At 46.9% G+C, this 17365-nt stretch overlaps 2 protein-coding genes across 2 annotated transcripts; one reads left to right on the top strand and one right to left on the bottom strand.

Annotated features, from left to right (window-relative positions):
- Positions 1–303: 303 nt before the first annotated feature.
- On the bottom strand, positions 304–2586 carry LOC101752889 (subtilisin-like protease SBT1.8). Its single transcript, XM_014805234.1, has 3 exons — positions 1640–2586; positions 653–1558; positions 304–484 (listed from the first exon to the last, which is right to left on the bottom strand). The coding sequence occupies exons 1-3, from the start codon at positions 2584–2586 to the stop codon at positions 304–306; spliced, it is 2034 nt and encodes a 677-aa protein (XP_014660720.1).
- Positions 2587–4801: 2215 nt separating this feature from the next.
- Positions 4802–15370, top strand: LOC101761388 (DNA polymerase alpha catalytic subunit). Its single transcript, XM_004970658.3, has 31 exons — positions 4802–6039; positions 6830–6997; positions 7084–7167; positions 7253–7327; positions 8234–8298; positions 8406–8496; positions 8624–8809; positions 9047–9210; positions 9292–9406; positions 9590–9769; positions 9881–9994; positions 10091–10210; positions 10297–10614; positions 10737–10829; positions 10951–11069; positions 11165–11237; positions 11329–11385; positions 12129–12221; positions 12331–12450; positions 12522–12619; positions 12693–12738; positions 12902–13015; positions 13115–13195; positions 13695–13808; positions 13913–14002; positions 14094–14173; positions 14247–14469; positions 14553–14606; positions 14694–14813; positions 14902–14976; positions 15066–15370. Exons 1-31 carry the CDS (start codon positions 4906–4908, stop codon positions 15210–15212), a joined length of 4611 nt encoding a protein of 1536 aa, XP_004970715.1. The 5' UTR covers positions 4802–4905; the 3' UTR covers positions 15213–15370.
- Positions 15371–17365: the final 1995 nt, after the last annotated feature.

Raw genomic sequence — 17365 nt, 5'->3', positions numbered from 1 at the left:
TACCTGCCTCGGGCTGTTGTCTCAGGCTGAAGCGGAAGCTGCCCTGCCTCGTTGCTCAGGTGTGTCGATGGCATCAGGTCCGTGCAGTGCGGACAGCCATTGATTCCCAAGGTCAATAGCAGCAAGCCAGCAAACCCTTTTAGCCTTGTAGATGTTTCTCAGACGAGTGCTAAGAGTGAGATGCAAGGTTGCAAGAAGAAAAATGCCAGCAAAAGGCTCATACACTGATATTTTCATGAACGCTGCACGCACGCAGAGTAGGAAAAAAAACAAAAAAGGGCTTCGGAAAGCAGAACACAGACACTAAAGCACAACATAAGGAGTCCTCACCCTGTACTTGCCACTGACATCGGCCCAAACTACGGCCCCGAAAGCAGGCTCGCCGCCGGTAGGCGCGGACAGCTTGATGTCCACCTCGAACGACGCCGTCTGCCCCACCGTGCTGAACTCCAGCGTCGCCGGCGACACGGACACGTCCACGTTCCTCGGCGAAACCCAAGAAGCATGGTACACCGTAGAACCGGCCCCGACGTTGGTCACCGTCCTTTTGAACCGCATGTCGCTGGAGGTAGCGTTCGCGCCGAAGATGGCGACGAAGGACGGGTAGTTCACGTCGCTGGACGCGGAGGAGCAGTTGTACGCCGCCGACGACCTCGTGATCGCCATGATCTGCGCGTTGGTGTAGTTCGCGGCGCAGAGGAGCGCGACGAAGTCCTCCGGCCCGGCGTCGAACACCAACCCCGGGTCCATGGCCGCGTTGGGGTCGACGTGCCCTGAGCCCATGGCCAGGGGGCTCGCGATGGTAGCGTTCCCCGAGCCGGCGTCCGTGATCGGACTGTCCGTGTTGTCGGTGGTTGTCGCCGTGGTCATCATCGCCGACTTGATCATGGCCGGGCTCCAGTCCGGGTGCACCGCGCGAAGCAGCGCCGCGACGCCGCTGGCGTGCGGGCAAGCCATCGACGTCCCGGAGTCGACCAGGAAGTTGCTGGTCAGTTGTGTCTGGCCTACCATCGCGTACGGACGCACGGGCGCCACCGACGCGAGGATTTTGTCCCCTGGTGCCAGGATGTCAGGCTTGAGCACGCTGGCGTAGCTCGGCGACGGGCCTCGAGAGGAGTAGGAGGTGACCACCGGCGCCGGCCGTGTGCCGAGGATCGTCTGCTGCAGCTTCATAGTGGCCGTTGGCACCGGGCTGGAGTTGATGTACCCCAGCAGCCTCGGTGCATCTTCTGGGCTGATGATAACAGCCGGGAGGGGCATTTCTTTATCGAAGTCAGCGTCGTCGGAGATGAAGATGGCTCCGGCGACCCCGGCCTCCGCGACGGTGTTTATCTGGTCAAGTAGGCTCCCCGTGTCACGGCACACAATTATAGCGGTCGTTGAGTTGGCCAACGCCTCTTTGGAGTCGCACGAGGATACGATGTCGTTGTAGACCAACCTCTTGTACACTATCCAAGCATTCTCCGGGTATGTGGTGATGCCGTTGATGGTACCTAGCATGTCGTCGTAGTACACCGTGCCGGCGAACATCTGCCGATCCACCGTGCCGGCGGCGACGGTGAGAAGCCACGGGATGCCGTTGTGTAGGGTGCCAAGACCTGGGCCATCGTTTCCGGCCGAGGCCGACACGAGGATGCCGCGCTCCATGGCCGCGAACGCGGCGATCGCCACGGGGTCCTCGTAGAGCGGCACGCTGTTGAAGCCGCTGGAGATGGAGATGACGTCGACGCCGTCCGCGATGGCCGCGTCCATGCCCGCCAGCACGTCGGACGCGTACCGTCCCTCGGGCCAGATCACCTTGTACATGGCGACGTGCGCGCGCGGGGCGACGCCTCGCGCCGTGCCGCTCCCGTACCCGAAGAAGGACGCGCACGGCACGGCGCTGCCGCCCGCCGTGGACGACGTGTGCGTGCCGTGCCCGTCCGTGTCGCGCGTCGAGTTCATGGAGATATTGACGTTCGGGTTCGCGGCGACCAGGCCCTTGTTGAAGTAGCGCGCGCTGATGAGCTTCCGGTTGCACATGGAGGGCGTGAACTCGACGCCCGGCTCGCACGTGCCGCGCCACCGGGACGGGACCGGGGGCATGTCGGCGTCGTCGAAGCTAGCGCTCTCAGGCCACACCCCGGTGTCGATCATGCCGATGATGACGCCCTCGCCGAAATTGGCCGCCGGCCACAGCCCGCCTACGGAGCTGAGATTAAGGAACTCCATGGAGTGCGTCGTGTCGTGAAGCGTCGTGGCGCGGCGGTCCGGGTACGCGGAGACGAAGCCCAGCGTGGCGCGGAGGGTGCGGAGCTCGGAGGCGGAAAACGTCGCCGCGAAGCCGTGGAGCGCGTCGTCGTAAGTGTAGAGGAGCTGCGGCTCGGCACGGCCGTCCGCGGACGCGTCCGTTGCTGACGCGACGGTGGCGGCGTACCACTCGCGGTGGTCGGAGTGGTGCGGCGGCATGGCGGACTTGTCCATGTGGACAATGTAGCCCGTCCGGTCGGCGCGCACCGCCGGCGGAGTGCGGAGGAGGACGCACGCGTGGATGAGAAGTGGTAGCAGTGGTAGAAACCGGCGTGCGTGCGATGTGCCATGCGCCATGTTGACAAACTTCTCTGCACCCTCATTCCCTCAATATGTGACCGTGTGTTCTTTATACCTGGCTACCTGCCATAGGAACTTCTATATGCTTATTTTCGTGTTGTGCTGGTCAGCTGGTGACCTGCTGTACATTGGCTCTACCGTCATAGCTGCAATGCACGCCGGCACATCGTGTTAATTAAACGTATAAGCTGTACTACATACAACACAGAAGGAACATTCTTCAGTTTTGCTGTACTGTATCCGAGGATGCATCGCCGGCATCGACAGGTACGTTTGTCTGATTCTCTCTCTCTCCATGGATGAAAGGAATGGCCACTGAAAAACTCTGTAGTAGCGTTTTCCCAAAAAAAAAAAAGACACTGTAGTAGCCGGCAACTGGTTGGGCCAGACAGAGAACAGATGGGCCAACACCTTCCCGCCAAAGCCACCCGGCCCTTGCATCTTATAAACCCCACCCCCTGGCATTCGCGATAGATCTCCGCCCTCCACATCGAATTTGTGCGCAGACCTCTGTGTGTGTGAGAGAGAGGCTATGGAGGACGCCGCCGGCTCCGGCCGCCGCACGCGCACTCGGGGCGCCGAGGCGGCGGCATGGTCTGCCGCGCTCGAACGCCTCCGCGCCATCCGCGATGGCAGCGCCCAGGCCGCCAGGCTCGAACGCCTCCGCGCCATCCGCGTTTGCTAGCGCCCGGATCGCCGCGCTCGAGCGCCTCCGCACCATCCGCGATGGCAGCGGCCGGCCGGCCACCGCGCTCGAACGCCTCCGCGCCATCCGCGATGCTAGGGCCCAGGCCGCCGCCACCATCCAGGTGAAGGTTGACGCCCCGATCTACGATACCGTCGCGGAGGACTACGCCGCGCTCGTCGCCCGCCGCCGGAAGGACGCCGGCGAGTTCATCGTCGTCGTCGACGGGCTCGGCTACGTCAAGGATGGTCGCGCGGATCGGAGGATGACCAACGAGACCGAGACGACGACGGGTGCAGTCGTGCAGAGGAGGACGCACGCGTGGATGAGTAGTAGGCTAGTAGCAGTAGTACTGGCAGGGACCGACGCGCGTGCAATGCACCGTGCGCCATGCTGACGGGTAGTGAAGTGCTTCGCTGCATGGTTTCTTTCTACCTGCATTGGGAAATTGTATCTTTTGCAAAGAACCTTTGCTTGAGTTGTTTCCATGCCTTCGTCGGTGTAGCGTATCGACGGCTCGACGCCATAGATGTTTGTTTCCCAAGGAACCGCCCTCGTCCGCCTATTTGTGCGATCCTGATTCCTGAGTTGCATCTGAAGCCCGCCTTCCTCTCTCTGAATTGAATGTTGTTTGCGCGTGGACTTAGATTGAAATGCAACAAAGTTTGACTTTTGCTGGCCCTTTTTAAGGCTTCAAGCCCATCAGAAATCCATCAGACTGTAGTTCCATGTGCAGTCGTTCCACGACCGGCCGGTCTCATGTTTTTTTTTCGAAACATATTACGACCGGTCTCATGTGATCGCCAAGCTTTACACCGGCACAGTGATGTTCGAGCCGCTGCTATGCGTCAAGATTCATGATTCAGTGACTTCAGGCCTTCAGCATAGCACTTGATTCGTCTCCTTCGCATCGATCTCGTCTGTCTGACCTGACGGACTCCTGCCGGCCTGCACCGAGCCCTTAGATTTGGATCTTCCTGACTATGATAAGCTTATGCATGGTCAGAATTGAGAACGAATGTCCTTCCTGACGAGGTGATGGAGTTTCCCGTGTGCCATGAACACAAGAACACGAGGTGACGGGCGCATGGTATTACTTTATTCATGGGCTGTAGGCCTGGATTTTACCTGTGCCCCTACTGTGGCCCTTGCGAAACCCACCGTCTCGTTTGGGTGCGAAGAAATGGGCCGTAGCTTTGTATCTTACCTGTGTGCTCCCCACCGCTGCCCCACATCAGCCCCCTCCCGCCTCCCATCTGCTGGGCTAAAAATAGTGGCCCATCTGGTAACTGGTGGTGCGGCCGGCTAGTAGTTTTGGAGCACAGGTAGATACAGGCCTGCAGCCCATTTCTTCGCACCCAAACGAAGCCCACGCAAAAATCGATCCGATCCATGGAAAAACCCTAGAACTCACGCGCTCGCCTGAAAGGCTGAAACCCTGCGCGCCAAATGCTCGAACACCTTCCCGCCAAAGACACCCTCTGCATCTCAATAAAGAAAAAAAAAAAAAGAACTACCCTCTGGCATTCGCAAATCGCAATAGATCTCCGCGCTCCACATCGAATTTGTGCGCGCGCCTGTGTTAGAGAGAGAGAGAGAGAGAGAGCGAGCGAGAGAGAGAGAGAGAGGATATGGATGACGCATCCGGCGACGCCGCCGGGTCCGGCCGTCGCACGCGCACCCGGGGCTCCGAGGCGGTGGCGCGGTCCGCCGCGCTCGACCGCCTCCGCGCCATCAAAGAGGGTAGGACCCGGGCCGCCGACGCCGTCCAGGTGAAGGTTGACGCCCCGATCTACGACACCGTCGCGGAGGAGGACTACAACGCGCTCGTCGCCCGCCGCCGCAAGGAAGCTGGCGAGTTCATCATCGACGACGACGGGCTCGGCTACGCCGAGGATGGTCGCGAGGAGGATTGGACCCACCGCGCCCTTCCCTCCTCCTCCGACGAGGGATCCGACGGCGAGGACGGCGCCCGCCGCAAGCGGAAGCAGCCGCGCCCTCCCCAGCCCAAGCGCCCGCCGCAGCAGTCCGCCGCGGCGGCGTCTCTCTCCGCCGCCGCCGCCATGATGGGCAAGCAGCGAATCCCTACTATGTTCACCTCCCCGATGTTTAAGAAGCCTGGCAGCGACCGCAACAAGGGTTCGGCTCTGGTTGCCGACAGCATCGTGGACGACGTCATCGCCGAATTCGCACCTGACGACAACGACCGCGAGGAGAGGCGGCGGCGGGTCAGTAGGGTTTCTGCCCCGCAGCCTCCTCCCCCAATAATTGCCCACATCAACTCGGAAAAGGTTGTTGCAGATGCTGAAACTGTGGTCAGATCGGACACTGGGTTTGAAACTGATGGGGTTTCAGACCATGGAAATGATATGGTCGTGGAATTGAAGCCGGATGATGAGATGGCAACCAAATTGGAAGAAGCTTCTGGTTCTAGTGCTCACCTAGTGGTCGAGAATAAGAGTTCAGAGGAACTGAAGCAGGAGGCTAATCGGGAAGTGAAGATAGAGAAGGTGCACCGCCTGAACGCAAAGATTAAGGCAGAGCAGAACAGAAATGGTGGTATGACGAGTGCAGCAGCAGGGTGGATGAAGGTATGTGGTGATGGAGAGAATGCAGGAGTTGAAGGAGGGGTGGCTTCAGGTAATGCAGACGTGGATGAAAGCTCAGAGTTTGAGCTGAAGGATGGAGCACTGCCATTCTACATATTGGATGCATATGAGGAACCATTCGGTGCTAATTCAGGCACAGTGTATTTGTTTGGGAAGGTAAAAGCATTCTGACACTGAAATCTTACATTTTTGGTAGATTATTCTCAAGACTACAATTTTTTAGTTACTGATGCCTGATAGGTAGCTTGTCCTTTTCTCCTTAATGCAATGATAAGCGTCTCACACATAAGAGAAAAAATATAGCCTGTCTTTAGTTGATGTAGTACACTGTGAAGCCTATGGTCAAACCAGAACACCACTTAAGTATTATTGAACTGTGCAAGATAATTGGCATACTAGGTCCTTGATGTGTTTTAGCATTAATTACGTAATCCCAATACTATTCCATAACCATCTTCAAAAAGTATGGAGTAAAATTCCAATGATAACTATCATAAAATACTTGCTGTGCTGTATATTCTGACAGTTTTGTCATAAAGCCTAGCCCCTAGATGGGAGAGTGGTGCCAAGTGCCTCGCTGACCGATTTTCAACTACTTTCTCCAATCACAAATATAAGTCCATCTAGGTTTGCCCTAAGTTAAACCTTTTCAACTTTGACTGATAATATCTATGAAAGCATATTATCGTAAATGAAGCGAGTTATATAGTACTTAAGTTTTTCATAATGAATCTAGAAATGTTAATGTTGTTTTGAATCTATATAAAATTAAAAATATTGATGATCAAAGTTGAAAAGATTTTACTTAAAAAAACATAGATGGACTTGCATTTATAATTGGTGGAAGTTGTGTTGTTGTACAGATTATTATCCTGAGATGAGGTATGCCTTCACCTTCAGATGCTAGGCTATTCCTTTTATCTGACAGGCTGCTTTTCTGTTCTAGGTTGAAGTTGGCAAGCGGTTCCATAGTTGCTGTGTCATAGTAAAAAATATTCAGAGATGTGTCTATGCTATTCCGAACCGTTCAGTCTTCCCAAGGGAGTCCTTATCAGGGCTAGAGAAGAAGTCTACAAATTCTGATTTTCTACCATCTCTCCGAGCAACTCTACATGTGAGAATGATTGTTTATGTTGAAAATACACTTTAACTTATTTGCAGCACTACTCTCTAATATGCATAACATATCTTCTGTACCAGGAGTTGGCATCTGGATTAAAGAGTGAAATAGCTGATAAACTGTCAGACCTCAATGTGTCAAATTTTGTAATGACTCCAGTCAAGGTTAGTAGGTGCACACGCACGCAATACGGGCTCTTTCATTCCCCCCTATCCTAATCTAAGTGGTCATATTTTTGCCATGTCATAGAGGAACTATGCATTTGAGAGGACTGATTTACCAAATGGAGAACAGTATGTCCTGAAAATCAATTATCCATACAAGGTTTGTCCAGTTTTTTTGTTCATATAAATGTCATCACGGTTGCATATTTGACTCGTGGAAGTGAAAATTCAATGACAATGTATGATAAACAAAGGTGACTAGTATCTACCATAGCTGGTTATCAATCCCTTGCTATTAGGAAGTGATGTTATGTTAGATTTGTGGAACCAAATGACATGAATGATGTAATATATTGTAGCATGCAAATACTGAATATTTCTGTTAAGCAAACCTGAAATTTTCTGAAAGTATAGGAATTCATATTTTGTATTGACTTTGATCCAAGTCATATTTATATTTTCTAATCTTGTAGCATACATAGGAGGAACCTATGAAATAAAAAAAATGTGATCTTATAAGATATTACAAGCCATTATTGATAAAGTCTGGCAGTTCGTAAGTGAATTCCAGAAGTTGTAGACTGATTCGATATTTGTGGGCTCCACTCATCAACTGATTTGAACTATGGGATATATGTTGCATGTTTGTAGCAGTGTGAAAATGGCCTAATGATGAATCAAGGCAAGATTCTGCGAAAGAAAACTGCAACTGTTGGCCAATTTCAATCGTTGACATCTATATATTCATTGTTCATGTCAGATATGATCTCTTGGGTTTGAATAGCCTAAGCATTTTAATAGAAAATGCTATGATAAATTTGGTAAAATGATACACTCTTGTTTTACATGTTTGGTTGGGCGATGGCCGAAGGGTATTGCTCTCGGAATGTTCAGGATTTAGTTCCTAAGGAAACAGGTCCAATGTAGTAATGAATCCATCAGTTCATGACTAAACTATGTTCTTTCTTATTGTTTACTTTCACAACATGTAAACTATATGCGCATGTCTCTTACCCAACCATTCAAGTCTGCAATTGCATTACTTATGCGGTACCAATTTTCTTAGGATCCCGTCCTTCCAGCTGACCTCAGAGGTGAACATTTCCATGCGCTGCTTGGGACAAACAATAGGTATGATCCATAAACTTTGCATTATTTGGCACTCACTATACAATATAGTTCCATGTGTATGTTTATGCCTATTTTCTTGGTAGATGCTGATCTTTGTATCTTTGCAGTGCTCTTGAATTGTTTCTCATCAAAAGGAAGATCAAGGGGCCTTCATGGCTGTCAGTTTCCAAATTTGTTACACGGCCATCTACTCAGCGGGTATATCCTTGACCTACCCTTGTCCTGTTACTCTGGGTTGTGTTTCGTAGCAAGTTGGTTAATATTTGGATAGATCCTTACTAATTATTTGTTGCATTGTGTAATCAATGACGCCTTTTGACTACAGGTCAGCTGGTGTAAGTTTGAAGTCGCAGTTGATTGCCCAAAGGACATATCTGTTTTGACGACAAGTACATCCCTAGAAGCCCCCCCTGTTGTAGTTGCTGCAGTCAATCTCAAAACTATCATAAATGAGAAACACAATGTGCATGAGATTGTGTCGGCATCTGTCATATGCTGTCACCGGGTGAAGGTATGCTGTTCATTTTCTGTTGGAAAAAAATATTTTTCTAGCATTTGGTTTACAAGTTTGGGTACTTTTGTGATGAGGTGTCAAGTGAATGGTTATCCAGTCTGTGTGAAAGAATTGTTTTCTAGACAAACTGACACTGCCAGGCTCCATTGCAACAGTCTACATGTGCCTAATATTAACAAAAGAAGGGAATCCTCATTTTTTTTTCAACCTTTCGTTTTTCTGGGTCAATTTCAGATTGATAGTCCAATGCGTCCTGAAGATTGGCAGAAACGGGGAATGATCAGCCATTTTACTGTTATGCGCAAGCTTGAAGGTAGCATATTTCCTATAGGCCTTACTAAGGAAGCTTCTGATAGAAACCAGAAGGCTGGTAGCAATGTGCTGGCACTAGAAAGCAGGTGGGTGCTGCCTTTCCTGTTCATTTTAATGAGTTCCATTGCTACAGAATGCGTTGATTAATTATTTTACTCCTTTTCCAGTGAACGCGCATTGTTAAATCGCTTGATGATTGAGCTTAGCAAACTTGATTGCGACGTACTTGTGGGACACAATATTTCGGGATTCGACCTGGATGTCCTTCTACACCGTGCTCAGGTCTTTTTTTATCATTACATGTTCTAATGATCCTTGATATTCGACTTGTAGTACACTACTCTTCTTGAATTTGTGAAATTTGTATAGCTTTGTTTATAAAATAATCAGGGTTTGTACCATATTGATTCAAGAGAACTTACATTATATTGCTGACTGTCATTTTTTATATAATGATTATTCTAGACCTGCAAGGTGCTAAGTAGCATGTGGTCCAAGATTGGTCGTCTCAGGCGATCAATAATGCCCCGGCTTACCAAAGGAAACACACTATATGGTTCCGGGGCAAGTCCAGGAATTATGTCCTGTATTGCTGGTCGTCTTCTCTGTGATACCTATTTATGCTCTCGTGACCTTCTGAAGGAGGTAACTAGCAGTGCAATAATTCTTTAGATAAAGGAAGGCAACTATCGGCTCAATTGTTCGGTATAGTTTTAACAACCAAATTCAGTAGTTCAATCTGTCTGTTCCATGCAGGTGAGTTATTCATTGACGCAACTTGCAGAAACACAATTGAAAAAGGACAGAAGAGAGGTTTCTCCACATGATATACCTCCGATGTTCCAGTCTTCTGGAGAACTTTTGAAACTGGTAATTTCATCCAAACTAAACATTGTGCTGCTGTTTTCAAGAGAATGTCTTCTATTTTTCTCAAAATCTATAAACTGAAGTGCCAAACTCAACTAGGTTGAATATGGTGAGACTGATGCATGGCTTTCTTTGGAGCTCATGTTTCATTTGAGTGTTCTCCCTCTGACACGTCAGCTGACCAACATTAGTGGTAACCTGTGGGGTAAAACGCTTCAGGTATAGTCATTATTATAGTGCATATTGTCTAGTGAACCACATCGCTGTGCAGTCTTGACATTATATCTCTAATGAAATTCCTGTAGGGTGCTAGGGCTCAGAGGGTAGAATATCTACTATTGCACTCATTCCATGCAAAAAAATTTATTGTACCGGATAAGTTTGCACGCAACAAAGAGCTGAACTCCACAAAACGAAAAATGAATGCTGATACTGAGGGTGCAAATGCCGATGATGGTGCTGCTGATCCTTCTGTTGATGATGAGGGGCATAATGGTGATCAAGTTAAAGCCAGAAAAGGACCTTCATATGCTGGTGGTTTGGTTTTGGAGCCTAAGAAGGGTCTATATGACAAGTATGTTCTACTTCTGGACTTCAACAGTCTTTATCCTTCAATAATTCAGGTAAATGATGAACACTCTCAGCTTCTATAAGTTTTTGCTTGCTCTCCATAAAGTTTAAGGTCTCCAGATATTCAATGTATCATTCTGTGTTCACTACTGGCTTTGTTATTCTTTGTCCACAGGAATACAACATCTGCTTTACCACTGTTGAGCGTTCTTCTGACGGCAATGTTCCTAGCTTACCAGCTTCAAAAGCTACTGGTGTTTTACCTGAGGTATTTGGATGGATGTGCCATTGAGATTGAGACTTGAGAGTTGTCTTTACTTTTGAGTAAACAAGATTTTGCAAAAAAAAAAATCTCATATATGTGTTTTCAATCGTGGCTAACAACTCAGTTGCTGAGGAGTTTGGTGGAGAGGAGAAGAATGGTTAAATCGTGGCTGAAGACTGCTTCTGGTCTTAAAAGACAACAGTTTGATATTCAACAGCAAGCATTGAAGCTTACTGCAAATAGGTAAGAATTGTCTATATCAAGATAAGTATGTCCACTTGCATTCCTTCAGTATGACCAATGAGTTCTGACTTTGCTCTTTGATGCTTATGCTCTAGCATGTATGGTTGCTTGGGCTTTTCCAATTCCAGGTTTTATGCGAAGCCACTTGCTGAGCTTATTACATTGCAAGTGAGAACAAGTTTTGCTCTCTCACAGAAGTTATTAGCAAACTTATAAATTGTTGTATTGATATTAATATCTACTATGATGCTTCTTTCAGGGAAGAGAGATCTTGCAGAACACCGTTGATCTGGTTCAGAATAATTTAAATTTGGAGGTATGTAATTGCTATATGTCCATGAATGTTTCTGACTCTCTGTAGTAAACAAACATTCTGAAAACTGAAATTGCTTCAGAGGGACATGGCAAACAATAACCTTGTAGTTACTACAGATTGGAATTTACACATCCCAAGTTTCTGCTTTCCTTCATGATGTATTATCTTTCACTACACTAGAAAGTGGATCCTGTATGCTTGTCGAACACTTGGAATGTTACACCAATAATGTTTTATTTGAACGCTCATTTATTCATCATTGAATTCAGTGGGCTGTCAGTAATAAACTAAAAAGTGCTATCCTATAAAATTTAATCACTGATATAGTTCATATCTCACTAGCCACATTACGTGGTTCACTCCTAGTGTCAAGTCCGGTGTGTGTGTGTGCGTGCGTGCGCGCGCGTGAGTGTGTGGTGTTAACCTCGATCTGGACATTTCCAGGATCGTTGTACTGTTCTCTTCTTTCTTAATGAAATGACGCGCAGCTCTCCTGCGTAGTTCGAGAAAATGGTTCACTCCTTGTGCCAATTCCAACATGATACCGCATACACTTTCTGAAGCTAAAGAAAAATGATGTGTACATATTCCTTAGTATTCTGTCTTTGAAGACATTTCTTAATTCTATATCAACTGCCCGAAAGAGTTGAAGATGTCTCCTGAAAATCCAGTCCATTAAAGATTGGACATATTTCTTTCTAATAAATTGCTTGTATTGACATTTATTTCATTGTACCGGACAGGTTATTTATGGTGACACTGACTCCATTATGATACATACTGGACTTGATGACATCTCCAGGGCAAAAGCAATAGCAGGAAAGGTCATTCAGGAGGTAAGACTCTGGATGTGAGATTTTAATGTTTGAGGTGCATATGTTAATTTTAGCAGTCCAGAAAGGGCAGTGTTTAATATTCTCTCAACTGTAAAATGATTTGATGCAGGTGAACAAGAAGTACCGTTGTCTGGAGATTGATCTTGATGGCATATACAAAAGAATGTTACTTCTTAAAAAGAAGAAGTATGCTGCTATTAAAGTGGCACTGGATGGCAGCTTACGCGAGGTTTGTGCTTATTATGAATCTGTATGTTATGTTGTAGAAGTGGAAGAGTTGTTTTAACATGTTTGATGCAGAACATTGAACGCAAGGGGCTCGATATGGTCAGACGTGATTGGAGTTTGCTTTCAAAAGAAATCGGAGATTTTTGCCTAAATCAAATTTTGTCTGGAGGGTAAGCATTTAAATTTAAATTTTGCTCATGAAAATTTTCTTGTCTCATCTTTGTGAAAATTGCCTCTCTGCAGGACATGCGATGATGTTATCGAGTCAATTCATAGTTCTCTTGTCCAGGTTAGGAGCCTACCACCTTCTTGATTTTTAAATTCTCACCAATCTATTCATATGAATCATTGATCAGGAAAATGCTGGTGCCCAGCAATGAATCTTTGACTTAGTTGATTTGTTTTATATTTACTTTTATGTTGTAATCTACTGAATGGGACAATATATTCAGGTGCTAGAGCAAATGAGAAGTGGTCAAATAGAGCTTGAAAAATATGTTATCACAAAAAGTTTGACAAAAGCACCTGAAGATTATCCAGATGCTAAAAATCAGCCTCATGTTCAGGCAAGAGTTGCCTATCTTTTTCCTTTAGTCTTGATCTGTTGGGCAACCCAGAAAATTTATTATCTGACAACTGTACAAAATTTCTGTTGGTTTCCTCAGGTTGCTTTGAGACTGAGGCAAAATGGTTACTCTGGTTGCTCTGCTGGTGATACGGTCCCTTATATAATTTGCTCTCAGCAGGTACTACAAAATGTTGTTCTTCATGTTTTGCAGTATTTCATCACTACCACATTACAAAACATTGTGATTATTAGTCTGTGATATGACACTGATTGGCACTCCCATTTCACCATGTACACAATTGCAGCCCAGAAAGCACTAAATCACATTGAATTTACACGAAGGGATAACACATGCTCCTAATGACATTCGCAATTTGCAACCACAAACTTTTGCACAAGCCAATAGGGGCAGACTCAAATATTAGGATATGTACATTCTTGATTTCCTTGATGAACTAACATTTTGAAACATTGCTTCATAATATAAGAACCTGGATAAGTGGAAGGTGTAATCTGCAAATAGGAAGAACATTTTGTGAACCTGAAATGTAATTTTCAGGGAAAAAGAAATCTCATCAATATTTTCTTCCATGAAAAAGAGCTCGTTGTTTAGCTATGTTTGAAGTGTAGTTTATCATTCTATCTGACCTTAAACTGTATTTACCCATTGTGAGCAGGATTCAGATAATACACATTCTGCGGGAATAGCTCAAAGAGCTAGACATCCTGAGGAGTTGAAAAGAGACCCTGACAAGTATATGATTGACATTGAGTACTATTTGTCACAACAGGTTCTTCCCCATTGTGATATGTTTTTCCTTTTTGAGAAAAAAGTTCAGTTGCCTTTCCTTATGCTATATTTTACAGTGTTTCTGATTCTGAATTGCTTTTGCAGATTCATCCAGTTGTTTCTCGTCTCTGTGCTTCCATTCAGGGTACTAGCCCAGCCCGTCTTGCGGAATGTCTGGGACTTGATTCGTCTAAGGTGCTCATTTTCTGTTGATTCACAGATATTTTAACGCTTGAATTCATTTTTTTCTATGGTGTTTGTTGATCCTTCTTATTATGTGGATCAGTTCCAATCAAGATTGACTGAGTCTAGCAATCAAGATACATCTACCATGCTGCTATCTGTAATCGATGATGAAGATGAGAGGTAAGCCTCTAACATATCCATTTCAATCAATTTATTGCAATGTTTCACTTATAATTTTGTGTATGAATGACAGATATCGTGGATGTGAACCACTGCGTTTATCATGTCCAAGCTGTTCTGGTACCTTTGACTGCCCCCCTGTATCTAGTCTGATTACTAGTGCTAGTCCGACAAGTGTATCAGATTCGGATGAAGCAAAAGATGCTACTGCTAATTTCTGGCGTCGAATGCGGTGCCCAAGATGCCCAGATAACGTTGATGATTCCAGGATTTCCCCTCCTGTGCTCGCCAACCAGGTTATTATCGATTAATATCGTATGACCTATAAGGCTATAATTTAAGTTGACAAAAAAACTTAACCTAGCGTCGCCATGTGTAGATGAAAAGACAGGCTGATAATTTCATCAACATGTATTATAAAGGTTTGCTGACGGTAAGTGTTTTTAGTTTGAACTTGGAACTTCTATATTTTCCTAAACCTACTTATTATTATCCCTGACGCTGTGCCTTTTTTTGCCAGTGTGATGATGAGGGTTGCAAATACTCGACTCACAGCGTAAACCTTAGAGTAATGGGGGATTCTGAGAGAGGAACCATCTGCCCTAACTATCCACGCTGCAATGGTCGCCTAGTAAGACAGGTTTGTGAACACTCTGCTTCAGCTTTCCATGTGCTCATTTGGGCAAGTGGCCACCTGATTTCTAATGCTAAGCCTGTGTGTTTAACAGTACACGGAGGCGGATCTGTACAGGCAGCTGTCCTACTTTTGCTATGTACTTGATGCAACCCGGTGCCTTGATAAGGTTACACATCAACCTAACCACCTGGTTTTTGTTTTACTTGATAATACAAAGCATGCTATAGCTGATGTGATGTTACTGTTTGGACGCAGCTGGACCAGAAGGCAAGGCTCCCTTTCGAGAAAGAGTTTGCTGCAGTAGGCCAAACCATCAACTTGACACTGATGGAGATTCAGAAAATCCGAGATAGATGTGCATTTGGATGGGTTCAGCTGGAGGATCTTGCCGTGTCAATCTGATGAATTCTTTTGATAGACCTCAATCAGATGAATCTCTAACTAACGAAACCTGCACCACAGCCTCTCGCGTCTTATTGGGCCACATCGCCTCGTATTTCTCACCGTCCGATCTTGATCGGGCCGTCAAAAAACGAGCATTGCAGCTACCGTTTCGATGATTCGAGAGCTTTCGTCCCGAGGCCGGACGTGTCCACCTGCCCACCTGGGCCACCTCTCCGGTCTCCCCCTCATGCCAGCCAGCTCCTTTAGCTTGCGGCAGCTAACAAACCAGCCCGCCACATGCTCGACCAGGCGCCCCCCGCGTCTTCCTCCACCAGGCCACCCTTCTCTCCCTCGTGGAGCTGCAGATCATAATACGACGGCGGCACTGAGCTCAACGGCGATGATGACACCGTCGCAAGCTGCTCCACAGCAGCGGGCTGTGCTGATGGCTTGGGGTCAGATCTTTAAAGGTGCTGAGCTCTAGTCGTCGCCATGTACGCTGCTGCAGGCTGCAGCTGCTCGAGAGATGCCCCCAAGGTGTTCGAAGAAATACACGTTCGGAGCGATGTGATTTGGAAATGCTGAAGCGCTGTGCTCGACCACCGACGTGGGCGTCTGCGACCTCACCAAGCTCGCCACGCTCATGACCATTCCGTCGGCATGCCCATCCATGGAAATGAGTACAGTGAGGCGCTGAGTATAATTGCTTGCGCTAGCGGTACAGTGGCCGTTGTACCCATTGGTCAAGCAGCGTCTCACTAATGCTACTCGGCTCGGGAACAAGGGACAAGCGCCCACGCCTACGCGGTGGACTGCCAATTGCCAAACACAGATGTGCATAATTTTTTTAATTTTTTTATATATTTTTTTTACAATTTTGCAAAAATAAATGTCGGATAAAAAAATTGTAGATATAAACTTATACAGCGGATGAAACGGCTATAGCCATTTCAAATGCTGGTAACTAATCTAAAAAATAGTTAAAATTGTTACCGCTGTTTGAACCGGCGGTACCTTACGTATCACGTGACGTGGCAGGGGGCCTAGAGCTTACCGCCTGTTGAAATGGCTATAGCCGTTTGAAACAGCGATAAGTGCACACCCCCTCTTCGGCGGCCACTTAGAGATGGAGACGCCTATAGCTGTTTCAAACGGCTATAATTTTGTGTAATTTTTTTATTTCGTGACATTTTTCCTTAGTTATAAAAATATATAAAGTTAGCTTAGAACCACTAAATATTCAAATATGTCATTTGACTATGAAATTCTAAATTTGAGGGGGGGGGGGTTTCCGAGAAAATATTGGAAATTGTATTACTTCCGACCATGAAATACATAGATGTTTTCAGTGAAATTACAACACATGAAAATGAAATTCGTGTAGACCATACGAACATCGATAACTCTAGACTAAACAATAGATTGTGCAGTACGGATGACTATCCTAAATATATATTGTTGCTAAACCTAACACGCCTTAGATAATTGAAATAGCCGGGGATACAACCATCTCTACTTTCTAGTAGAACTGACTTTACGAGAGCTGGGAGGGCCCAGCCTCATAGTATTCAACACCCTAGAGGAAGGCGGTGACGATGGGCGATCCTTATAGTGGTGGTAGGGGCACTTGCACAATGAATCAGTAAAAATCAGGTCATCTGCGATGTTAACCGTCGAAGGATTTGCATCATCTTGGGCTTGAAGATCCTCCACCCTACACTCGAGGTCAAATATCTTGCATTTGAGGCAGTGGATGTACTCTTGGGTTGGCTCAAGAAGTGGAGGATCGACCCACTTCGCATATCGGCAGTTTAAGATTGAACATGATGTCAGTTTGCAGCACGAAAAGTTTAGCAAGAGTAAGGAAGTAATAATATGACTCACCAAGCCATACGGGCATCGAAACAAACGCTGGCTTCCATCATCGTAGCCATCAAACAGCTGCACGACGCAAGCCACGCCATGGTGACACATTGGCCACGCATCATGGCGGTCGTCATTAGGCCTAAGACAGTTTGAAGGGACGTAGTTAGCCCTATCATACAGATGGAAGTCGTCGAGGGGTTCCTCAACGGGCAATTGCCCTTGTATGCATGCATCCTAAACAGGCAATTGCTTTTGACACAACACACATCATATATTGTCGGACTGTTCTTCACCACCTTGAATTG

The sequence above is a fragment of the Setaria italica genome, chromosome V (assembly GCF_000263155.2).
Source record: "Setaria italica strain Yugu1 chromosome V, Setaria_italica_v2.0, whole genome shotgun sequence".
Lineage (NCBI taxonomy): Eukaryota > Viridiplantae > Streptophyta > Magnoliopsida > Poales > Poaceae > Setaria > Setaria italica.
The sequence above is the reverse complement of the archived record's forward strand: the minus strand, read 5'-3'. Positions and strand labels throughout refer to the sequence as shown.

Bases quoted from the DNA above. Each gene is read 5' to 3' on its own strand.
- LOC101752889 (XM_014805234.1), bottom strand. From the start codon at position 2,586: ATGGCGCATGGCACATCGCACGCACGCCGGTTTCTACCACTGCTACCA. The intron at 1,559-1,639 runs CGGCATCCTCGT...GTGGCTTCTCAC, and splicing joins GCGTTCGCGGCCATGGAGCG to CGTCGCCGCCGGCACGGTGG. The intron at 485-652 runs GTCGTCGGCGGC...GGTTTCGCCGAG, and splicing joins CAGATCATGGCGATCACGAG to GAACGTGGACGTGTCCGTGT.
- LOC101761388 (XM_004970658.3), top strand. From the start codon at position 4,906: ATGGATGACGCATCCGGCGACGCCGCCGGGTCCGGCCGTCGCACGCGC. The intron at 7,168-7,252 runs GTTAGTAGGTGC...GCCATGTCATAG, and splicing joins TTGTAATGACTCCAGTCAAG to AGGAACTATGCATTTGAGAG. The intron at 13,016-13,114 runs GCAAGAGTTGCC...TGGTTTCCTCAG, and splicing joins AAAATCAGCCTCATGTTCAG to GTTGCTTTGAGACTGAGGCA.